The following is a 26,227-nucleotide window of genomic DNA, read 5'->3' as shown; positions in this document are numbered from 1 at the left end:
TTCTGCAATTTCCAGGTCCAATGTCACTATTATGCATGAATAGTATCAAATTTGGGAAAAGCGCCAAATTTTTGGGTACAAATATGCACAAATCTGAGAATTGTGCTTACACGCGCGAACCTTCGTCAAAATGAGCAAAGGCTTGCTTGCAAAAAAAAAAAAAAGAAAATCTGCTCGAAACGTGATGACTAAGGCCAACCGTTGACCTGTGTTGCCTACGCCTAACTGAAATGTGGTGAGGAACCAACCGATGATTTGTCGCCTGCTTGTGATTGATTGTTGCCGGCCTGAAAAGTTGTCGCCTACACAACTTGACCTATTGCCTGGTCCGCTTGGTCAAAATTGACCTATTGCTTGGTCCGCCTAGTCAAAACTAACCTATTGCTTGCCTTGCCTAGTCGAAATTGACATGTCGACTGCCTTGCTTGGTGCACACGTATTTGAGAAGTGACAACCTGACCTGTGTGAGCAGAAAATGAGCTTGAAACACTCGGCAGATCGTTGCTTGCCTCAGGAAGTGTGCATACTTTTGCCGTAGCTTTGATACCAGTTTGTTGGGATGAGTGCGCAATGGAATGCAAGACAGAAATGGAGCAGGAGTAGGGTTGAGAGTGAGAGTGAGAGAATCCCAAGATGAGTGTACCAGCAAATCATGGTACACAAAGAATAAAGTGTGTTTATATGTTAGGGTATAAATAAGAGGGTGTGCACACACGTATAAGTTTATACACATGGAGATTAAGGGACTTTACACCCAACAAAGGCTTCTTCTCCTTCGAAGAAGCAAGTGCCGTATCCTCCATCTCAAACAAGTATACGAAGATAGGCTTTGTGGTAGCAAGTGTGGCCTTCAAATCCTTGGATCCCTCCTTAGACTTCAAATGGGGGTACTTCTAGTAGCACTTCTCGTTAGGATGAGTACCTTTCCACAATGTGTGCATTTGGGCGGCTTCTTCTCATCATCCTTGGAATCATCTTTCTTCTCCTCTTGTTTCTTAGCCTGGGGCTTCCCCTTCTTCTTCCCAGCCCCTAAACCCAGTAAAAGCCTTCATGGAGCTTGATCCATTAGTCCCCACCTCTTTGAGTTGCTCATCATGCTCCAAGACAAGCAGTGAAAACTCCTCCCAAAGAAGCGTATCTCGGGTCCTTGATGTTAGAGGGTTGGTGTAGAAAACATCGTACTTAGGAGATGGCAACTAAGTCAGTAGAATCAAATCCTCTCGAGGGATGCAATCTTGTCTTTCTTGCATATCCTCTAGTTTGTTGATGTGATTCTTCATAGAAGGAGAGTTATCAACACTGAACATCCGAAGCTTCTTCTCCAAGGAGATCTTGTGGGAAAATGTCTTGTGATGGTAAATAGACGCAAGCTTCTTCCACACATCCACCGCAGTCTTCAATTTGTAAACATGAACCAAGATAGAAGAGGGTTGCATGATTCATCGATGTCCCGTGTGTGGGGTTTTCCACAGGCCAGGGAATTGGGAGAGAAATAAACTTGCAAATGATAACGGCAGCAGCAACACCGGCGAAAGAGTAGTATGCTCAAAGTCGGAGGAGCAGCCTGCAAAAGATGATCTGGCCCAACCAAAGTGCTTGCTATAAACTGCATTTTGCTGCAAGGCAGCCTCCTTCCTACTAGGCAGCATCTTTGTGAGGTGGGCGGCAGCCTTTTACGCTCAATGGCATCTAATCAGCCTAGGGTGGCTTGACTGCAGTCCTTTTCGGCTAGGTCTCTTTACCTTCACAACCACTTACCTATGCTAGGCAGCATGAGACAGATCTATTACTTGTTGCACTATCATTAGGCTAGGTCTCTTGACCTTCACAACCACTTACCTAATGCTAGGCAGCGTGAGACAAGTTTCTTCCTCTCTTTTCTTGGCTGGATATTTGTGTTTACAGCAGCCAGCCCTCTTTGCCTGGCATTGTATGTTCCTTTCGGCTTTGAGTACCCCTTGTCTACCGTGCCTCAATCCATCTTCTTCTGTATGGTGGCCCAATGGACCACGATTATCCAAAGGACACCTCTGATTGGTTGTTTTCTTTCCAATTGCAGAATCTTCTTTGCAGGTACTATTAGCTTGCCACTTTTAGTGTTGTCAGTCTATCATCTCTCACTTGTGAGCTCTTGTCAAAGTTTGACGAAGACATGGGAGCTCTAGCATTTTAGTGTGTATTTCTCAAGTTTCTTGATTATTTTCTGCATTTCCCAGCCTGTGCCACCCTATTGGACATTTCTTGCCTCCCCAAATTTTACTGCCACATGAGCTGACTTTTTCAGTATTTTTATTTACTGTCGACTGCAATAAATGCAATCGGCCAGCTGGTAGCTAGTCAGCCAGCATCAGGGGGGACTGCCTGCAGTAAATGCAGGTCTGATCTTGTAGAGTGGTGCTGCCAAGGTGCAGATTGAAGCCACCTGGGTGCATGAATAATGCTGCCCAGCCTGTTAGATGCTGCTCGAGGCCAAAAAGGAAAATCTGCCCTGGTAAACACAACAAGAAAGGGCTGGAAATAGGCAGCTTTGCCCTGTTTGACTCCAAACGCAAGGTTTGCAGCTTGTAAGGATGACACTTGGCAAGTTTTGTTGTGGACAGCACGCTCCTCTTTGAAATCTCTAGCCCCCATGCATGGCTCTGATACCATCTGAGAGTGCGCAATAGAAAGAGGAAAGTGAACACGGAGAGGAGACAAAGAGAGAACGTAGGAGAGAGAAGGAACGATGTGACTGTGATGGTTGAAGGTACAAGGTTGCAACAGTCAGCCCCAACATGCAGCTCTATGCATTAGTGTGGGCACCAAATGGTAGCAGGGGGAGGTGGGAAGGAGGAGGGCTTGTTGGTCACGAAGGATCAATGATGGATAATTAGAGTGGGAGGGCAGGTCGCGTATATATAGGCAAAAAGTGGCAAAACCCTAAAGAGGGTCAAAACCCTAAAAATGGCCAGAAGTGCCCAAAAAGAAATTCACCAATATGCCCTCCATCCAAAGTGTTAAAACACATAAAATGACAGACAAATACAATGTTGGAGCTTCTAATGTCCTTGTCTGACTTAGATTGAGACTTATAGATAGGAGACCATGTTGGGATAAAGGCCCAGTTTAACCCCCGTGTATAGTACACGCACACTGTACATGTGAATGCACCCTTTACGTGCCCTAAGTATAAATACATTTTATTCTTTGTGTACCAACACATTGTTGGTACACTCTTATCGAATTGTACTTGACTTTGCTCTCTCTCTCTCTCTCTCTCTCTCTCTCCAGCCGTCACACTCACTCTCACTCCTCTCGAACTTCTATCACTCTTAGCTAAGCTCCAACAACTGGTATTAGAGCTTAAGGTTCTGCGCGCTTTTCTAGATCAAGGTGCAGTCGAGTGACTGCGTGACAAGGCTGACGTCCAACGAGTAGGCCCAGGTGGAAGCTGTGACTAGCTGACGAGCCGACGACCAGTAGGCGATAGGAGACAGGTAGTGGGCAGATAGAAGGCCTGGGCAGCACGCAACAGTCCAGCGAGTGACCTGGTGATAGTTCGACGTGGAGACCAGTCGTTAGCATAACCAGTCGACGTGACGGGTGAGGTTCCTGGCGACCAGTGTGATGGAGCTCAATGTGACGGTGGCTGGAGTTTGTTGCGGACTTGCTACCAGCATAGATCAGCGGGCCGACGTGACAGGTGTCGCCAGTCCTGCAATGTGACGCCTAACGACGGGTCAACGGAAACAACCCCAACATCCCCCCCCCGTTGCACGCCCTGCTCGTCATTTTTTTTAAGTCAGAAAATTTCTTAATTTCTCTCAAACTCCTTCCTCTAAATGGAGTTTACACGTTGGAGGCACAGATTTCAAATTTGTGCGAATTCAAGCTCGGAAGTTTGGGGCTTTTCTCGGATTTGATCTTGTCCATGCCTGGCAGTGGCATTCAGGTCAAAATTTGCAGACTTTGCGTGTGGTGACCTCAATTAAATTGGGGATTTGACCAAATTTGGCAGGATTTTACTATTTTGAGTAAAATATCTTGACATTGGGTCCCGGAACATTGAGGCTTTTCATGTATTGATAAAGTTTTGCTCAGCTGGGTCAGATTGGCTGACATTCATGCAATTTTAGACCTGAAATTTTGGGGATTCGTGCAGAATTTGGTAAATTTCTGCATTTTTGCCCATGTGGTGGTTGGTTCATGTATAAATAGCAAAGATTTATTTCTGGTTGAGGAAGAACAGCAGTGTGTTTTCTGGTTGAGCTTGTGCTTTTGCAGTTTAGGGGCATTTACTCTTGCGTTCGTGATAAAATGATTGCAACTTCTTCCAGTTCATACATCAAGAGTTTGATGGAAATCAATCGGTTTGATGGTCATGGCTTTGACCTTTGGAAAGACCGTATCCAGGGCATTTTGTACCTAAAGGATTTTGAGAATGCTTTGTAGGAAGATAAACCCACACTAATGTCTGATGCAGATTGGGCCACAGTAAATAAAAAAGCTGTGGCTTACATTAAGATGGGTGTCACTGATGACATCTTGACAGACATCAAGGGTTTAGATACAGATTATGCAATATGGGAGAAGCTGAAAACTACCTATGAGATCACCACACTTGTTAATCAGGTGCATTTAATGCGCAAGTTGGTGAATATGCGACTGGATGGGTCAAAGCCTGCAATTGAGCACTGAGTGCATTTACAGGGATTCTAAATCCGCTCAAAGATGCAAATTTGAACTTGGATGATAAGTTGAGGGCGATCTTTTTGATCATGACACTGCCTGACTCTTCGGAGACCTTGGTGGTTTCACTTAACAATAACCCTAATCTCTCATATGATGGGGTGAGGGGTTCTATCTTGAATGAAGAAATTAGACGTATGTCTAGTGGGGAAGGCAACAACTTAGCTTATAATGTAAGAGGCAGGGTTGAAAAGAAAAATGCAAATGCAGGACAGAGAAACAGTAGCAAGAGCAAAGGAAAGGAAAAGAGTGACATGCTATCACTGTGGTCGGAAGGGCCACAAGAAACCTGATTGCAGGTATTACAAGAAGGAACAAGAGAGAAAGAAGAATGCAGCAGATAAAAAGAAGAAGGAAGATAAGATAGATGCATCTGAGGAAACCAAAGGCAAAGAAAAGGCCAATGTGGCCTTTAGTGTGGTCATAGAGGAGCTTTCAGATACAGAGACTGATGTATTATATGTAGTTGATTATGATGCCCTTGTATGTCACATGCAGGATATGCAGATTACCAAGGCTGATGTGATTGATGCACTCTTGTCAGTTGATGATGGTGTCACTCAGACTTGGATTGTAAACTCTGGTGCCTCTTTCCATGTGACTCCTTGCTTGGAGTGTTTTGCTATGTTCAATGCAGACAGTTATGGAAAGGTGCATCTTGGAAATAACCATGCTTGCATCATTGATGGGATTGACACTGTATACTTGTCTTTAGACAATGGTCAAGAGCTTGTGTTGAAAGATGTCAGATATGTGCCTGGCATTAAAAAGAGTTTACTCTGTTGGTCAGCTTGACTTGCATGGCTACACCACACTGTTTGGTGGTGGTTTGTGGAAAGTTAAAAAGAGTTCCATGCTGATTGCAAAAGGAACCAAGAAGGGCACTTTGTATTGTTGCACTGTAAAGCTTTAAATGGCAAGTTTCTTGCAGTTGTTGAAATTTGCAGCCACTTGGAGTTATGGCATAAGAGATAGGCCATACGAGCCAAAAAGGACTTGATGTCCTTACCTCTCTGAGGAGGGTTGATGGAAAAGGCTCTAATCTTGACTTTTGTAATAAGTGTCAGTTTGGAAAGCAAATAAAAAATTCATTTTATTCTGGTGTCTCTCGTAAGTCCAATGTCTTGTACTTAGTGCATTCTGATGTATGTAGTATGCCCGTGAAATCGTTGGGTGGTGCTGCATATTTTTTCTCCTTTATTGATGATTGTTCCAAGAAGATTTGGGTGTACTTGTTGAAAAAGAAAAGTGAAGTGTTTGCTGTTCTTAAAACTTTTCATGCATTTGTGACCACTCAGACAGGTAGAAAGCTGAAATGCTTGAGAACTGATAATGGGGGTGAGTTCACATCGGCTGAATTCAAGTCCTTTTGTGACTTGCATGGTATTAAGAGAGAGCTTACAGCCCCTTACAACCCTTCTTCAAATGGGGTGACTGAAAGATATAGTAGGATGTTATGTGAAAGAGTGCGGTGCATACTGCCCGTTGCTAATCTCCCTCATGAATTTTGGGGAGAGGCACTCAAAACTGCGGTTCACATTTGCAACCGCTCTCCAAACAGGTCCTTAAATAATGGCATCCCTAAGGAGGTTTGGTTTGGCGAATCGGCCTCATATGACCATTTACGCATATTTGGCTGTGATGCTTTTGCGCATGTTAGGGATGAGCTGAGGAACAAACTTGACCCAAAATCCACCAAAGGCATTTTCATGGGCTATGGTGATGAGGGTGAATTTGGCTATAGAGTGTGGTTACCTCAGTCCAAGAAAATTATTCGCAGCCGTAATATTGTGTTTAATGAGGCAAAATTGCTGAAAGGTATTTTAGCCTCTAATGAAGATATGAAAAAGGTGAAATTTCAGAGTTTGCAGCCACCTATTACTTCAGAAAATGAGCCTCATGGTGCTGTACCATAGGCTGAAACTGATGATCAGCCGATTATTTTTGAGCCAGATGATGATGGATAGCAAATAGGAGCACAAGGAGGTCACGAATAGCAAGATAGGCTTGTTGATTATGAAAATGCAGGTGCTGGTAATGAAAATGAAGGTGCTGTATAGCATGAACTGCATGCTGAAAATGGCTTACAGCAGCCAATAAATGTTGAAATTAATATACCTCCAGATGTAGACCCAATTCTTGAAAATGTTGATCATTGGGTACGCAGGTCTACACGCATAAGAAAGCAACCACATAGGTTTGACCCCTCCTTGCATTATGTGATGCTTACAGATGAGGGTAGGGCGCTTACATACAAAGAGGCCAAGTCATGTGAGTTCAACAGTAAGTGGGAGCTAGCTATGCAGGAAGAGATTAAATCTCTATATGCAAATGATACTTGGGATCTTGTGTTGTTGCCCAAAGGAAGGAAGCCTCTTCCAAACAAATGGGTGTATAAGGTAAAGACAGTTGATGGGAAACCCAAGTACAAGGCAAGACTAGTTGCCAAAGGGTATGCACAAAAGGAAGGGATTGACTTCCAAGAGGTCTTCTCACCTGTTGCGAAGATGACCACTCTACGTGTGCTCTTTGCTATCATTGTTGTATTGGACTTAGAGCTGTATCAAATGGATGTAATAACAACTTCCTTGCATGGTGACATTCATGAGAAAATTTACATGAAACAGCCCGAGGGCTTTGTAGTTCTTGGAAAAGAGCAGATGGTGTGTAAGCTAAAACACAGCCTGTATGGGCTGAAGCAAGTACCACGGCAGTGGTACAAAAAGTTTGACACTTTTATGCTATCTCATGGGTTTACACGCAGCCATGCAGATCATTGCTTGTACATGAAAAAGGATACATATGGCAGCCCCATCATACTTGTTTTGTATGTGGATGATATGTTACTAGTTGGGAAAAGAAAGACTAGCTTGAATGCTCTCAAAAATCAGTTGAAATCAGCCTTCTCTATGAAAGATTTGGGGAATGCAGAGCATATTTTGGGCATGAGGATTCGTAGAGATAGAATGCAGAAATTGCTGTTTTTATCTCAAGAAAAGTACATTGAAAAGGTACTAGACAGATTTAACATGGCTGAAACTAAGCCTTTTGGGGTACCCTTACCTCCTTATCTCAAGCTTAGCAAAGCCAACAGCCCAAAAGATGATGTGGAAGCAAATGCTATGAAGGGAGTTCCTTATGCATCAGCTTGTGGCTCTCTTATGTATGCTATGGTTGCTACTCGTCCGGACATTGCTCATGTAGTGGGAGTTGTTAGTAGGTTTATGTCAAATCCTGGCAAGCACATTGGGAGGCTGTCGAGTGTATTCTGTCGAGTGTATTCTTCGATACCTTAAGAGTACACAAAGAAAGTGTATTTGCTATGGGCAGGGTGCACTTAGTTTGCAGGGTTATTGTGATGCAGACATGGCAGGTGACTTGGACACTCGTAGGTCCATTAGCGGGTATGTCTTCACAGTTGCTGGTGGAGCTGTTTCTTGGTGTTCTAGGTTGCAGAAGATCGTTGCACCGAGTGCCACTGAAGCTGAATACATATCAGATACTGAAGCTTCTAAGGAAGCTATATGGTTGAGCAGACTTGCAGAAGATCTCAACATGTCTATGGGTACTGCAGTTTTAGGATGTGATAGCCAGAGTGCTGTGTATCTGGCTAAGAATGCCATGTATCATACATGCGCAAAGCATATAGATGTGCGATATCACTTCATCAGACAGATTTTGGAAGATGGTCAACTCACATTGACCAAGATCAAAACACAAGACAACCCTGGAGATGTTCTCACTAAAAGTCTAAGCAAAGCTCAGCACGAGCATTGCATATGACTAGGGGGAGTTGGTTAGTTAGAGGTTCACATCGGACCTTTAAGTCGGAGGTTGTTGGGATAAAGGCCCGGTTTAACCCCCGTGTATAGTACACACACATTGCACATGTGAATGCACCCTTTACGCGCCTAAGTATAAATACATTTTATTCTTTGTGTAACAACACATTGTTGGTACACTCTTATCGAATCGTACTTGACTCTGCGCTCTCTCTCTCTCTCTCTCTCTCTCTCTCCAGCCGTCACACTCTCACGCTTACTCCTCTCGAACTTCTGCCACTCTCAGCCAAGCTCCAACAAACGAGACACACGACTACTAACAATAACCACTAGTTGAAGCTGAAAGATTGTTGAATTGAAAGTGCAGCAGACTAGTAACCAAAACACAACAGTTTGGAGGTTGAAATCTGGTAAATGCAGCAGTGTACTGCCGATTGGAGGTGGGAAACTAATTACCAGAGTTGTAGACAGCAAAGTGATAGCTGTAGAAGTGTAAGCTAATGCAGGGTGGCCTGTTGGAAAGCAAAATGCAGGTTGTAGCAGGTGCAATGATGATGCTAGAAGCTGGGGCAGCAAATGCAAACTGCATGGCAGCAACACAGCTTTTGGAGGAAGGGGATAGCTGGTTTATGTCTATGGCAATAATTAGAGGAGTAGGTGGGAGCAAACTGGAGTGAAACACATGTTGATTAGGTCACTAGGCTAACAGGTGTTGGTTGTGTATTACCTTGAGAGTTAGAGAAGGGAGAGCTGATGGCTGAAATTTGCAAAACCAGGATGACTTGCAAAAAATAGGATGGGCTGAATATGTTAGCTTGCTTGTGTTAGTCATGTGAGTCTGTCATCTCTTGGTTATGAGCTCCTGTTAGCGTCTGATGGAGACATAGGAGCTTTGGTAGTTTAGGTGCATTTTCTTTATTTGTCGGCTTCCTATGTGCATTCCTAGGGCAATTATTGCCTTCCACAGTCTGTCTACACCTGTTCGACATTGCCATTGCCATCTGGGATTTATTTGGGGTGTCCCCTATTTTTCTTGGCATTTCTTTCTATGTGACCAGCATTTAATGCTGGTTGGCTAGCACTTATGGCCTTTGCTGGATCAGGTCGGCTAGTTTTTTGGTGCTCCTACTATTTATAGCTGTACCACTTGGCAGATATACACACCCTTCAGTCTTCCCTTTCCAGGTGCGCACTCCGATAATTTTCATTGTGGAGGAGCAGCCTAGATTTCCGAAAAGTAGATTTTCATCTTGCGTTTATTGCGTTTATAGCCCTAACAGGTGGTCCACTGCCCGTTTTCACCTCGAGGCAGCTAGGTGATAGTCTCCAAGGACCAGGCGGCATCAACCTTTGTGGTTTGACCAAAACACAATTTGTGTTTTTGTCGGTGTTTACTTCCTATTGCAAGTGTCAGCATATTTTTGGAGGTGACAACTTCCTCCACCTTGGCGACAACTTTCTATTGCGGGTGATAGTTTTTTGGGCAGGTCCCAACCTCTTGGTGGCAGGGGACAATTGTTTTTTATGTCAAATGCAACTTTCTGGTGATTACAGATCCGAAGATGTCTTACCAGTTCACGAGCTTTGATGAATTAGAGGAGGAGCTTCTTTCCAGACACTCTTCTGAGCAGAGACGCAATTATAATCGGCATGAGGAGTCCCTTGTTTGCACCCATCCCCCTTCTATTCATCCCTTCAATCTTTGGGCTCTTGTTTCAAATTCCATCCCGTGTCCTAAGGAGGATCCTGCATATGGAACTTCTATGGACTGTGTAGCCTTGTGGGATCGGCTCAACACTGGAGCTCGTTCCTTCCTCTTTATGAGTTTGTTGGATTTTGTACTTGTGCATGTTCGCAGGTTGAAGACCACAACGGAAGTGTGAAAGAATCTAAGTTGCGGATGCTCAGTCTTGATGATCACTCCTCTACGGAGCACATCACAAAGATAGATGACATGAGAGGTGAGCTTGCCTCTCTTGGTCGGATGATATCCTTTGAAGACATGGCTATGATTCTTTTGACTCAGTTGCCATCTTCATGGCTCAATGTCTTTTACACCAGTCTTATCATGTCGAGGACCCACGAGATGCTCTTATGGGAGGAGCTTTCACCGCTTGTCTCAGAGCATAACGAGCGACTCAGAGAGGTTGGGATTCATAGCTCTAGCCCACCCAAGGCATTTACTACAAGTGCAGGTGGCGGAAAGAAGAAGGTACATGTGAAGGATAAGAAGTAGGAGGACAAGAAGGAAGAGAAGGAGAGGCCCAAGTGCTCATATTGTGGGAAAGGCACTCATCTCGAGGAGAAGTGTTGGAAAAAGTACCCCCATTTGAAACCAAAGGAGAAGGATTTGAAGGCTTCCCCAACGATGATAGAGTCTTCTTTGTGCATATATTTGCTAGGAGGATACAACTCTTGATTCTTCCACTACGGAGAAGCCTTGGCTCGTTGACAGTGGGGCCTCTTCTCACATAATCTATAGACTGGATTGGCTTTAGGACCTAAGTGCTAGAGGGGGCATCGTCACCATTGGTGACAACTCTACCGTTCCTGTTTGAGGAGTAGAGAGTATTGCTCTATTACCGGACAGGTAGTCTTCTTTGGCCAAAGCTCTCTATATACCAGATTTAGGTTTTAATCTATTGTCTATTCATGTTCTTATACAGATTGGTACCCGTGTGGTCTTTACACAGGATGCGGTGACAATGGAGAATGCTTCTACAGGTACTGTTCTTTGGATAGGATCTGAGGAGGGTGGACTTTACATGCTCAAAGCCTTAGCCGCGAGGTCTTCCCACGAGCTTGGGCTGCTTTGGCATGCTTGTTACGGTCATCTTCACTTTGATGCGATCCAACAGTTTTCTTGGAAGAAGATGGCAGAGGGACTTTTTGATTTCTCTCCTGTTCACACTTTGCGCTCTAGTTGTTTGAGGGGCAAGCAACATAGGCAGCCATATCCCCGAGTTGCCACTAGGAGAGCTTCTACCCCGCTTGAGTTGGTTCACACCGACCTTTGCAAACCTATGGGCACGCCTTCCCTTGCGAAGGCTAAGTATTTGATGTTGATTATAGATGATTTCAATTGTTATGTATGGCCTTATTTTTTGGAGTACAAGAGCAAGGCATACTTTTGTTTTTACGAGTGGAAGGCGTTTGTGGAGACACATACTACTTCCAAAGTTTGTGGTGTACGAGCAGATCATGGTGGTAAGTTTACTTCGAATCTCTTCTTTTAGTTTTACAGGGATTACGACAGTCGAATGGAGTGTATCCATTCGAACATACCTTCAGAGAATGGTGTGGTGGAGCGTGCAAATTGGACTATGCTAGAGATGGCCCAATCAATATTGGAGTATCGGGGTCTTCCTTATACCCTTTGGGGTGCGGTGGTGGCTTCTGTGGTTCACATCCGCAACCACTCCGCGACTTTTGCATTACAGGACATGACTCCTTATGAGACTTTCTTTGGTCAAAAGCCTTTCGTGTCTCATTTTCGTATCTTTGGTTGTGATGCTTTTGTCCATATGGACAAGAAGAAGAGGCAAACGAAGCTTGATTTGAAGTTAAGGAAGTTCATCTTTATAGGCTACATCACTACCATAAAAGGGCTATTGACTCTATGATCCGACGACACGAAAGCTTGAGGTGAGTAGGGATGTGATCTTCAATGAGGCTTTGGTCTTTGAGGATTTGATTGATGGTTCTATTGCAGGTGATTCTTCGCCATCAATTGATCCTTCCCTACCCTCAGTTCCTCTTCTCCTCTCTAAGTTCTCTTTGCACCTCTTCTTTGTCTTTGGCGGCGGCGGCGACTGCTGCTGCTGCTGCTCCTCCTCCTCTTCCGCCTCCTCCTCCTCTACTTTGGCTTCCCTACTACTACTGACGGATGCGGCGACTTCTTCTACTTCGTTGCATACTTCCACCCCTTCTGCCTCCCTTATGGAGTCTTCTTGGGGTGCTTAGCCTTCAAAGGGGGAGCCTTCTTCATACGGGGAGGATTTACCTTCCCTTGGTGAGGGGGAGTCCCTACCCCAGACAGTGGCATTACAGGTACTAGAGACTAGGTAGTCTCCCTTGCAGCAAGATGAATCTATTCGGATTTCTTGTTGGTATCGACAACTCATGTAGGATTCATATGTCTCTCACTTTTCTACTTCTCCTATAGGTCCACGTAGATCAGCTCGCTTACAGGTCCAATAGAATAGTTCACTTTGTGTAAACTATGCTCTTGTGTCACAGATTCTTCATGATCGTGAGCCTCCTATGGTTGAGAAGGCTCTTGCACAGGATATATGGTGTCAAGCCATGCAGGAAGAGCTCGATTCTATCAAGTATAATCAGACTTGGAAGTTGGTTCCGCGTCCCTCGAAGCGGAAAATGATAGATGTAAAAGTGGGTCTTTAAGAGGAAGTACCTTGTAGATAGTTCCTTGGACAAGCACAAAGCTAGGCTTGTTGCCAAGGGTTTTTCTCAGAGAGCAAGGTTGTACTATTTTGAGACTTTTGCACCTACGGCTCGGATGTCTACTATGGCCCTTGCAGCCCACCACTGCTGGTGTGTTTATCAGATGGATGTGAAGTAGATTGCGGAAGGCCCTCTATGGTCTAAAGCAAGCTCCTAGAGCTTGAGACTAGAGGATTGATCGATTCTTTTTTCAAATTGGCTTCCGTCGATCAGCTCATGTCCCCAATCTATACTTGTAGGTTGAGAGTGACAAGTGTGTTTTGCTCGTTTTGTATGTGGATGATCTTATCATTACAGGGAGCCATACTCAGCAGGTTGATTGTACTTGGGAGATTTTGCGACAAGAGTTTGACGTGATGGATCTAGGGATCCTTCCCTTCTTCCTTGGCGTGGAGATTCATGAGATGGCATAGGGCATCTTTGTTTTGTAGCATAGGTACATTTCCGAGCTTCTCTCGAAGTATGTTATGGCGGATTGTTGGCCTCTTTCATGCCCCATGAACCTAGAGTCCAAGCTTTTGGCAGCTGGAATTCCCCTACAGATGCCACCTATTATAGGTGTCTTGTTGGCTTCTTCATTTGGCTTATTAACACTTAGCCGGATATTTCTTTTGTTGCGGCTTTGTTGTCTTCTTTCATGAAGACTCCCACTCAGGAGCATTGGAGCACGGTTTTGCGCGTTCTTTGTTATTCGTAGGGAACTCCATCCTATGGAATCATGTATGGAGAGGGGTTTACTCTCTTTGGTTGGAGTGATTTTGACTGGGCAAGTGATGTGGATTTACGGAGGTTTACTACAGGTAATGCATTCTCCCTTGGATTGGAAGTTATCGCATGGAGTAGCAAGAAGCAGTCTATTGTAGCCCTTTCTTCTACAGAGGCCGAGTATCATGCTTTATGTTCTACAGCTATGGAGGCGGTTTGGCTTTGCCGTATATTGATAGAGATTGGCTTTCCTTATCTAGAACCTACAGAGTTGTGTGTGGACAATCAGAGTGGTTTAACTTTGTCCAGTAACCTTGTGTTTCATGCTTGCATGAAGTACATCGAGGTTCAGTACCACTACATTCGAGAGCGGGTAGTGGATTTCAAGCTGGCGGTGGTCTATTGTCTCATGGAGTATAACATAGTTGATCTCTTCACGAAGCTTTTGCCCAAGGCTTCTATGTTTCATTACATGAGGTTGTTGGGTCTTTACACACTCCTAGAATTTGAGAGGGAGTGTTAGCGTGCCTGTGTTAGTCATGTTAGTCTGTCATCTCCTGGTTGTGACCTCCTATCAGAGTTTGATGGAGACATAGGAGCTCTGGTAGTTTAGATGCATTTTCTTGATTTGTTGGCTTTCTATGTGCATTTCTAGGCAAGTTACTATCTTCCATAGTTTGCCTACACCTGCTAGACCTTATTATTGCCATTTGGGATTTTTTTGGAGTGTCCCCTATTTTTCTTGGCATTTCTTTCTATGTGACTAGTATTTGATATCCAGCTCTTCAATCTCTACCTAAATTTCAACAAATATATCCTCAGGCACATCACCATGAAAAGGTCTCAACAAGCTTACATGAAAGGCATGGACAATTATATATCTGCGAATGTGGAGGTGAATTTAGCCTATAAGCATGATCATTAAGCCTCTCCAACACTTGGAAGGGCCATAACATCTCATACTCAACTTTGGATACAACCACTCTCTATCTTTCATCATTTTTAGCCTTGTGTTTTCAAAACACAGTAACACATAATCACTCTTTGCAAATTGCAAAGCATGTCTATGGCAATGAACTGCCTTCTTTTGCTTCTCTTGAGATCTCTAAAGAGCATACATAACCTTTGCATGGGTTGCATTCATGTTTCTATATACCAATCAACGTGAAAGATCTCATTCTTTGTGTGTAAAATAGGGAGCACTTTCTTGCCACCTTCCATAATCTCAAACGGAGCTTTGCCAGTGGAACTATGCATTATATTATTATATGTAAACTCTATCAAAGGAAAATATTACTCCCATTGTAACTTATACTCAAATACATAGTATATCAAGAGATTATGCATTGTAGAATTTATATTTTTTGACTGACCATCTGTTTACAGGTGAAAATACGAATAAATTTTTAGCATGGTACTATCATATGATCAGTCTGTATCTTCTTCCTCATCGGAAAGAAATGAAAATGCTTATTGAAGTTGCAAATAATGGTCCATATCCCATTGTTCCTTGTGGGTGTCCTAGAAAGCTCAAAGATAAAGCTAATAGCAATGGTCTGCCATGGTCTATATGGAATAGGCAAAGGTTGCAATATACTCGACATCTTTTGCCTATTGTATTTGACTTTATAACATACAATGCATGTCTTGATAAATTGCTCAACCTCATGTTTCAAAGAAGGCCAATAAAAGAAATGCTCTACTATTTTTATTGTAGTATCAATCTCTCTATGTATTACATAAGGAGGAGCACGATTGTTAGTGATTACCTTAGGTCTCAACTACTTTTTGACACAGAGTTGTTTATGCATCATAAAAAAACCATCTCTAAGCACAAAGCTTTCTTGCCTTTGGCCATTTGCAAAGCTAATTATATACTTTTGTAAAGTCTAAATCATCAACATATTGATCTTTTGTGGCATCCAATTTACTGTGATGTACTATAGTGATGTTCAAAATTTGAGGCTTATGTGACAACGCATTAGCCATCACATTCTATTTTCCATTTATGTGTATAATTTGAAAGTGAAATATAAATAATAAATTGGCCCATCTCATGTGCTTCTTAGATAACTTAGTCTGAGTCCAAAAGTGACACAATATTTGATGGTCCGTTTGCATTGCGAAATCAACTCCAAAATTTTGAAAGTGCATGAATTATAGTAAGTAACTCTTTCTCGTAAACCTATAAATTCCTTTTTGCACCATGGGGAACACAACTCTTTTATGCCATAACTTGGCTATCTTGTATTACAACAGCCCTTATGTTGTTTTCTACATGCATTACATTGAACAACAAATGACTTTAGATTCGAATCTAAAGCCATTTGTCGTTTAGTGTGATGTCTGGATCTAAAGTCATTTATTGTTAGTGCGATGCATGTGGAAAACAACATAGGGACTGTTTTAATGCAAGATGACTAAGTTGTGTCATATGAGAGTTGTGTTCTCCATGGTGTAAAAAGGAATTTGTAGGTTTATGAGAAAGAGTTGCTTCTTGTAATTAATGTACTTTTCGACATGAAAACACTCTCTTAGGGGGTGATTTCATAGTGCAAATGGATAAAACATTGTGCTACTTTTTGACTCAGGCTAAATTGTTTGAGAAGTATATAAGATGCACGAACCTCTTACCTATGTTTTACTTTTAGATTGTGCATAGATGGAAAAAAGAATGTAGTGGCTGATGCATTATTACACAAGCCTTGTATTTCGATCGTCATTATGGTATATCACATCGAATTGGATGCTATGAAAGATTAATATGTTGCTGATTCGAACTCTGCGAACGTATTTGATTAGCTTTGCCATGGCGAGAGACATGAACACTTTATGCTTATAGATGGTTTTCAGATGATACATGGATAATTGTGTGGCACAAAGAAGTTTAGGCCTAAGTCGATCACTGAGAGTTATCCTCCTTATGTAGGGCATAGAGGGATTTATACTTAAGTTAAAGCAATGGAGCATTTCTTTTATTGTCATTCTTTGAGACATAATGTTGATAGACCTTGGCAAAGCATTGCTATGGAGACATAGACTTTATGTTTGGGCTTCCTAGCATACCTATAGGGAATGATGGAATATGGACCATTATTTGTAGGTTTAATAAGCAAGCCTATTTTATCCGATGAGGAAGAAAATAAAGGCTAATCATATGACACACTTATTTTTGTAGCATGGTATGTCAAAGTGGATGATCGTTGATTGAGACCCTTGGATGACTAGTTTGTTTTGGAAGGGGTTGTTTGAAAATATAAGTACCATGTTGAAATTTTCTTCGTCCTTCTACCTGCAAATAGATGGTCAATTAGAAAAGGAAAATTCTACAGTGTTTGATCTCTTGAGATGCTATGTATCTGAACATAAGTCACAATGGGAGTAGTATTTGCCTTTGATAGAGCTTGCATATAATAGTAGAATGTATAGTTCCACTGGCAAAGCTATGTTTGAGATTGTGGAAGGTGGCAAGAAAGTACCCCCTATTTTGTACACAAAAGGACAAGATCTTTGAGGTTGATTGGTATGAAGAAACATGGATGCATCTTATGCAAAGGTTAAGCATGCCCTTTAGAGATAAAAGAAGCAAAAGAAGGCAATTGATGACCATAGACATGTTTTGCAGTTTGTAGAAGGTGATTATGTGTTGCTGGTTTTTGAAAAGACAAGGTTGAAAATGGTGAAAGATAGAGAGAGGTGTATCCAAAGTTGAGTATGAGATATTATGGGCACTTCCAAGTGTTGGAGAGGATTAATGATGGTGCTTATAAGCTGAAATTGCCTCCACATTGGCGGATACATAATTGTCAATGCCTTTCATGTGAGCTCGTTGAGGCCTTTTCATGGTGATGTGCTTGAGGATATATCTATTGAAATTCAGCCAAAGATTGAGGAGCTGGATAAGATTTTGGTACCTGAGCAGATTTTGACACATAGATAGAGAAAGATAAGAGGTAAAGTTTCAAGAAGGTATTTGGTGAAGTTTTAGAATTATGCACCAATGAATGCTAAGTGGATGGAAGAGATTGACTTAGTAGACCATTCTTAGTTATTGCAACTTTATCTTGAGGCTTTTCGGTTAGAGTCAACTTTGGATTGGGCTCAGTTAGGGTTAGCAAAGTAAGGGTCCAGGGCATTGCTTGATGCTCAAGGGGGAGACAATACTTCCACTCCTCCAGTGATGGACAGCTCCTGTGTATAGTGAATCTTGGATGTATTCAGCATGCATTGAGGGTATTGTGCTGATAGTATGTTTGCCAAGAGGTCACTATTTAGTGTACTAGTCAATGTAGTTTTGTATGTAGATTGATATGGTTTTCACTGCAACTCTTAAACTATATGTTTACATTGGTTTGTGCTAGTGTATGATCATCAGAGATTGATTATCAGTTTCTAGTTTTCAATGGATGATCATTAGTTCTTAGTGGTATTTAGTTGGTTTTGTGAACATCAATGTATTTTATGAATACTATTGATAGTTGAATTGTGGTTTATGCTTAGTTTATGCTTTGCTATGGTTGCTTGGCCATAATAGTTGAGATATGCTATTGAAAAATACATTCTATGGGTTTTTGGCAGAAGTTTTGGAATCTTTATGGATCTTATGCTTTATTTATGTTGGCTGAAAATTTTTAGCAACTGTTTGGTATTAGCATGGTTAAGCAGTAGTGGCCGATATTTTTTTCACTATGATGTATTTTGAAAAATTCTAGTGCAGTATGTTTTGCTTTGGCACACTGCAATGCAATCGAGGATGATTGCAAGGATTTCAAGGGGAGGTCTGTTATGGGGATGTGAAATTTTGATGCTTTGCTTTAGCATTTGATTTGCAAATGTGATCTACACATGTGAGGTGCAAATTAATTATTTCACAACGTGGGACCCAGGATCTCGAGATGTCAGTTAGTGCCAAAGGCAAAAGTTGTAACAAGTTATAATTGATAGGTACTAGGTAGTACCTAGTGTCAATTTGGGCCTAGAGTGTTTATTTGATCCATAAGTGTCAGTGGTGACACTAGGATTTGGGCATTAATTAATTAAGTAATGCTAGTTTGGGGAGGGCGGGGAAGAGAGAGAGAGAGAGAGAGAGAGAGAGAAAGAGAGAGGGGCCAAATAATACAAAGGGTCACTAGGGGTCAAAATGGTCTAGCCAATTTAATTGCGGATGGATACAATTAATTTTTTGGTTAGGGACAAAGGTTTGAATTTATTTTCAGCAACACAAGCATAGGATTTGAAGTCATCTTTTCCTTTAGCTTCCAAATGCTGAAATTTCCACTACTTTCCATTTAAATGGTATATCCTTTTTTTGCAAAGCATGTAGTGGAGATGCAATTTCAGCAAAACTAGGAACATAGACCCAAGATAGTGCGAATCTCATACACATTCCGCAAAGGTGGCCATGGGGGTACTACCTCAATCTTCGTAGGGTTTGTACTAATGTCATCAATCAACATAATGTGACCTAAAAGGTGGATCTCATATAAGAAAAACTCACTTTTCTTGTCATTTATAAAACAAGCTTGTGCTTACGCAACTCATTGAGCACAATATCCAAACACTTTCTATGTTCTGCCTCATTCTTTGAATAGACAATCATGTCATCAAAGAAGGTAACCAAAAATTTCCTATGTGGCTGAAAGATGCGATCCATCATCCAGTTAAATGTGGCAAGAGCATTTGTAAGTTCAAAAGGTATGACAAGAAACTCATACAATCCAAAACATATCTTAAAGGCTCTTTTAGACACATCCTCTGGTATAATGCAAATCTGATGATATCCACTTTTCAAATCAATACCGCTAAATACGACTGCCCCTTGCAATTTGTCCATAATATCATTGATTTGAGGGATTAGAAATCGATTCTTTATTATGATTTTATTCAAAGGATGATAGTCAATGCACATACGCAGGAGGGTTACTTCGAGGTATAAGATCTATGCCATAATCTTCAGGTCTTTCAGACGGTAGCTACCTCGATAATGACTAAGAAAAGCAATCAGCATATATTTTCAGAATTGACACGTGATCCTTTTCTAACTTAGGCGTGTTTCCAATATTTTCATTATCAATCTTATGCTTAGTGAAAACCAAGTATGTTGAAAGGTGTTTTTTCATTACTTTAGAAATGGTTGTAAAATAGAAACAACTTCCCCTTTCAATTTTACATCCAATGTATGGGACTTGCCCTTACGCTGAATGATGATCACTTTAGCATATCAATCACTGCATATGCACAATAGCACCAAGGCATACCAAGCAAGATGTCACAACCCTCAAGCGGTACTGGAATTGGTCAATTATGGGCAGTGTGCTCAAATATAATTTGTGTAGTGTGGACACTAAGATGCCAAAGTAAAGTGTGTCTAGGACTTTAAAAGTAGTGACGCTAGACTCAAGAGTTAATGTAAATTAACTCCAATTGAGTTAGGGATAGGGCTAACTTACTTAAGATCTATTGTACTTTTATTCTATTATTCTAGTACTTGCATCTTTTGAGTGTGGAATTGCTGCCCACTCTTGCTTATTAACTTGTGTCCACTCTTGTATTTCTTGCTATTTATAGAAGGGTGATTTGGTGGCAGCCATCATTCACAGGTTTTTTGCTACAGCCATCATTTACGGGTTTTTTGCTACAGATCTCAGCACACTTTAACATTTAGGGATTCTCCTCCATTTTCCAGTGTTTCCTTTTTTCATTAGCTTGATTTGGTGCCCTCATTGACGCCTTGGGCTGTGTGCAGGGAGTGATCAATCCTCTTTGTATTCAGTATTCTTTTGGAGTTCAATGCAGATTTTCTTCTTCCATTCTCTTCTTTCACTGTAGTCTCTCTTCCCTTCTTTCTTTGTGTTTGTGTTTCCTCCTCCGTTGCACTCTCACATGGTATCATCGCCAAAGAGAAGACTCGGAGGTTCTATCAAGAGAAGACCACACTTAGCTTGTTGTTTGGAGCAGATTTGTTATAAAGAATGCAGATTTTTTACCTTGTTTGGTCGTTTGATGAAGCGTGTGGGGCATTTATAACTTATCTTAGAGGGTATATCTGATTTTCCCTTTGTTCGATCAGTGTGATCTGAAAAGGCAGGATTTTTTTGTGTTTGCAGGTGTAATTGAAGAGTTATGGAGTACCATTGTAAAGATCGACATTTTGAGCCTCGTTCTTGCTTTGATAGATGGAGAAGATCGAAGCTACCTTCTGCCCCCTTGCTTCTTTACATGTTTCTCACAGGGCCTGTACTAAAGGTCCTTGCATAACTATGATGGCTCCTTCTGTTTAGATGCCAATGCTTCCTTCTCTCCTTAAAGAATGATCGACTTGATGGTGTGAACTACTCCCTTTCATCTTGCAAAGTGGAGTGTATCCTTGACACCTTTAACTTGTATTGGTTCTATGATGGACTAAGCAACCCTTTGGGATCAGCTCAAAAGTAGAGCTTGATCTTTTCTCTTCATGAGTTTGCAAGATTTTGTTCTTGTATATGTGCACAGACTTTGACCGTAGCGGAGGCGTGGACAAAGCTCTCTTTCCTCTACCATTAGAAGACATTTTCCCACCGTATCACCCTAGAGGAGAAACTTTGGATATTTTTTGTTGATGATTTCCCTTCTATATAGAATTAGATCAACAAGATGAAGGACATGCGGGATGAGCTTGCATCCTTTGGCAGGACAATTTTCATTGTAGAACATGACGATGATTCTCATTACTCAATTGCCATCTTACAAGTATGATGTCTTTTATACCAGCTTGCTTACCTCGAGGGAAACTCTTTATGGGAAGTGCCAACTTTGCTTGTTTTGGAGCATGAAGAGCGACTCAAAGAGATTGGTGCCAGTGAATCTAGCTTTTCTAAAGCTTTTACTGCAGGTTTGGGAGGGGGTGACAAGAAGGACAAGAATAAGAAGAACAAGCATATTAAACATTTGGAGTCTTCTTCAGGCCTTGACACTGATTGGACGAAGCCTAAATGCCCACATTGTGGGAAGGGCACTCATCCTGAGGAGAAGTGTTGAAAGAAATACCCTCACCTTCGTTCAGGAGTGAAGGATAAAACATCTAAGCCCTCCTCTACTTCTTCACCAATGGTTACACATGAGTTTGTGTTCATTCACATCCATGTGATGGAGGAGCCTTCTTCAGCGGCTATAGAGAGGCCTTCACTTATTGACAGTGGTGCTTCGAGTCATATGACTTGAGGAGATTTTTTGTAGGATCTTCGTCCATTAGAGATATAGTCACTACTGGTGACACATTTTTGGTGCCTATTCATGGTGTTGGCACTTTATTGCTATTGCTTGACCATCCATCAAGCGTGGTTATGGAAGTTTTCCATGTTCTGGACTTGGGCTTCCCACTCCTCTCAGTTCATGGCCTTACTAGCTTTGGTACCGGGGTTGTCTTTATTGAGCAGGATCCTTCTAGAGGAGCCATTTTAGTGATAGCTTGGCAGGAGATAGGGCTTTACAATTCCATTTCCCTTTCATTGTACAGGATTCTCTAAGGCAGACCGGTCTTCCGTAGCGGTACTCTTTCTCGATTGTGCACCATCTATTCCATGGGTTCCATCCCATCCCCCACCATCTTCTCTGGTGGTCCCCTTGTAACCCTATCCTGTCACAGGGGGACGATATTGAAGATGCGATTGTGGATTCCTTGGTTCCTTATCTTTTAGAGGGGGATTCCTAGGATCCTGAGGAGCTTCTTCATTGATGGACTTCATCAGCTTTGGCACTTCTTTTGTCACCCTTGGATACATTCTGTCTTCTTTGGCCTTTAGCCACATCCAAGATCAAAGAGGGGGTATTAGGAGTTGTGTGTCTCTTGCATGGTCATCTCTTTTCTGTGAGCCTTAGTTTGAGTTAGACGGAGACATTAGGAGCTTTGACACTCCGTCTATCATTTATTTTGATGGAGAGGCGGCTTTGCTTAGAGCATGCATTTCTTTTCTAGTTGGTTTTAGGTGTGTTCACACTAGTTGAGTTATTTTCCAGCCTGTGCATTTCTTTTTCAGTGGATCTGGACTGCATTCACAGTGGCTAGTGGATCTAGACTGCGTTTACAATGGCCAGGATGAGGTGACCAGCTGATCCAATAGGTGACAACATTTTGTTGATTATTTTATTTAGGTCGGCTGGCATTTTCGGCGCCAGTTTGACCAGGTTGGCTAGATTTAGGCATTTCCTAGTAGGATGATCTGGTGGCAGCCATCATTCATAAGTTTTCATGCAGATTTCAGCACACATTGACATTTAGGGATTCTCCTTCATCTTTCAGTGCTTTCTTCCTTCATCAGCCTAATCCGGTACCCTCATTGACACCTTGGGCTATGTGCAGGGATTGATCATTCCTCTTTGTATTCAGCATTCTTTTGGAGTTCAGGGTAGATTTTCTTCTTCCATTCTCTTTGTTCATTGCAGTCTCTCTCTTCCTTTATCTTTCTGTGTTTGTGTTTCCTCTTCTATTGCACACTCTCAAATCTAGAACATAGAGGACTCCGGCTGCTGAACAGGGATTCTGTTGGTTGGAAAGAAGAGGAATGGTGCTCACGAATAGGCACTGATGAGATGCCATGGATGGTGACTGAACCCCCTGTTATGCAGATTCCAGGTTCAAGCATGACTCAGACATTGCATTTGATATTGGCCAGTATCTAGTGATCGTATTCTTTAGAGCTTAGTAAGTCGTACGCCAGGCCATTAATTGTACTTCATGCAGTAGCTATTTAGGCTCTTCCAAGTGTCCATCCAAAAACAGAAAGTTTTGTAGTCAAAGGTTGAGAGATAGAGACTAGAATCTGATCCAGGAAAGATTTTACAAGCAGCTGGTTGCCAGCACAGCAATGAAGCATACACATGCAATAGCAAAGAACAGTCAAACTGAGCTTGGGTAGTCATGATGCATTTGCGTTTCCCCTGCTTTGCACACAGATGATCATGCATGCTGAGCAGCAGCAAACACATTCATAAGCAGTCACAGTGTGCCCATGCACACATACTGCTGTACATGCGCAGCAACTGAAATGCATACGTGCTTGCACTCTGATGTGACTTTTAAAAAAGGAACCGCAGCAAGAATTTGGCTAATTGATGTGTTGCCAAACAGCCACCAAAATCTGCAGAGAAGAACTCGCCCATGCACAGGAAGGATAATACAGGTAAAAATTCAAATATAAGCAAATGGGTGATATTTAAAGCCCTATGTTTGAGGAAAATTTTGGATTTCTAGTGAGTTGCAAGGATTTGTCGTAGGTCTCTACTCTGCTGAAAGAGCTCATTGGGACAAGGGCTTAATAGCAGTAGCATTATCTACACCAATTCGACTATATACAGTACTCTGTCATGTTGACCCAAGTGCCATGAGGGCTTGTGATTGTCACCCCTTTGATAACCTTGCAAGGAGTTAAAACTCGCAAGTTTTAAGGGTTATGGGCCTTCCATGCTTTAAGATATGCAGTTGGCTCCTTGGTGATTTTGCGGTTTGTTTCTTAATCCAAGGTTTTCCACTTGTTCTTTTTGGTTATTTTGCAGCCATGGATACTTCCGAGCCTTCATTGAAAACAACAATGAACCTCAGGTAGTCACCTTTTCCTGTGTGCAGCTTAACTTTTCCTTAACAGTTTTATGAAATGTAGTTCCTTTAACCCCCCCCCCCCCCCCCCCCCCCGCGTCAATAAATGCTTCTTCAGAATACTGGACCATATTACAAGGAAACGCCATACTTTGTTTTGCTGCATTTGTGCAGTGGAATGAAGAAGAATCATGGCAAAAGGAGGGCCCAACGGCTTCGAAAAGAAAAGGCCCTCGAGAAAGCTCTTGCTTCTAATGAAAAGCTGCAAGAACGGGCACAAAAGAATCTATTTAAGACAGAGCGAGTTCAATCACTTAAAGGCCTGTATTGAATCTCGTTTTTGTACATCTCATGCTAAGTCTTGCTGTGATCATGCAGATGCTAAGAGATTATTCAGATTTTGTTGATCCAGATGAAAATGTTGTAGATAGATAATGGGCCCTACTTGGTAGGCCTTATTTTGCCTCTCCATAGTGATAGGTTTTATTTTTGCCACAAAATAGTCTCAGGCATTGTACCTCAAAACATGAGGCTTTACAGTGAATCTGTCCCATTTCCACCTATAATGTCCTATCCTCACTTGTTAATGTAGGAAATTTTGAAGTGCAAATTGTCTCCTCAAATTTCTTCCCTCAAGTCCTGCATTGCCACCATATGCTCTCTTTCTTCAAAATTTCTACTCTTCCACCAACCATGGGCTTGAGGCATGAAAGGAACAAGCTCCAATACCAATCTCGCTCCCTTTAAACATGTTTTGTTTTCTTTAGAAGCTTTCTGGTTTGCTCTTTGCCCTTGGGTAGTATAAGTTTGTTCAGTAAAGAGTATCCATACAAGTGTTTGGATACAAAAACAATGACCTCTCAAATTCTTAGTACATGTTTACGATCAATAGTTGAGGATTAGGCCACAATACTTATAACCGTGTTGCATACTTTGCTTGTCTTCAATTAAAAAAGTGAAATTAGTGAAATGGTTATGGTAGATTGATACCAAAGTAATAGGTATGTACATCTTTTATCTTGAAGTGTTGATTGAAATAAGGGGCCAAGTTTAGAAATCACTAGTGGTTTGTTAATTTGTTTTTGTAAGGAACTCCCATATTAATATACCTTTACAAGCTCAATGCATGAAGCACATGGCAAGTTATTTACCATAACTACAATAGCCATGTTGCATTGGTATGAGATTTAAAAGCTATGGGATGGTCTTGCATTGAATATTGTACTAAATCCTTATGTCACAGGGACATGCATTTTTAATGCTTAGCTTTGGCATTATTAAGTTCTGTACATAGATATGCGTGTGAAGTGCAAGTTGGTTAAGTCATAGTGATAACCAAATGCTACAAAACTTGTAAGCCCAATTTCACATTTTTATGTGCAAATTAATTTGGTGAGATACATTTGAATGCTCAATAATTCATCTAAGTATATAGTGGGTGATGCTAACAAAAGTTGTATTAAGGTATGCTAGATATGTACTTGTGGGTGTGCTGTGTCAGTTTGGGTCTAGGGTGTTAATTGGGCCCTTAAAATGTTATATAGTGATATTAGGACTAGGCATTAATTGATTGATTGATTAATTAATACTAGTCCAAGACCAATCAATGTGTGGAACAACTTAAAGTTCCAAAGGGGCTAGTACATTAAATGTGGAAATAATGAGTAGGGTCAATTGGATAATTAATTACTTTATAAAAAATTAATTTAAAAAAGCAATGAATTAATATTGAAAGTTGCTTCTAGAAGGCTATTAGTTGGCAAACGTACGCATGCAAGCTAAGAGAGGGTTGCTTGGAATTGGTCGAGTGTGGAGCATTTCTTTAGAGGTTGAGGGAGTAAGGAGAAGCTATTGAATTAGCTTTGAATAGGCAATAGCTGAGTATTCGATGCGGCAAGACAGAGGTAGCAAGTCTTCTTTGCCTTAATGAGAGGTGGTGATAAGAGGAGGAAGGCTTGGTAGTAGCACTGCAATTTTA

The 26,227-nt window shown here is 41.7% G+C and overlaps 1 protein-coding gene across 3 annotated transcripts in view; it reads left to right on the top strand.

The window, feature by feature from the left end:
- LOC148039591 (uncharacterized) overlaps positions 1-24,997 on the top strand; it is a 47,481-nt gene extending 22,484 nt beyond the window's left edge. Inside the window, exons 2-4 of one of the 3 annotated variants that reach the window (XM_087692077.1) lie at positions 23,785-23,836; positions 24,210-24,255; positions 24,424-24,997. In XM_087692077.1, the coding sequence (XP_087548203.1) occupies positions 23,815-23,836; positions 24,210-24,255; positions 24,424-24,580 (225 nt within the window). In that variant the 5' untranslated portion in view covers positions 23,785-23,814 and the 3' untranslated portion in view covers positions 24,581-24,997. The other 2 variants (XM_087692066.1, XM_087692069.1) reach the window with 2 other exon arrangements.
- The last annotated feature ends 1,230 nt before the right edge of the window (positions 24,998-26,227 follow it).

The sequence above is a fragment of the Lygodium microphyllum genome, chromosome 2 (assembly GCF_053477565.2).
Source record: "Lygodium microphyllum isolate KBCC chromosome 2, Lygodium_microphyllum_v1.1.10, whole genome shotgun sequence".
NCBI lineage: Eukaryota > Viridiplantae > Streptophyta > Polypodiopsida > Schizaeales > Lygodiaceae > Lygodium > Lygodium microphyllum.
The sequence above is the reverse complement of the archived record's forward strand: the minus strand, read 5'-3'. Positions and strand labels throughout refer to the sequence as shown.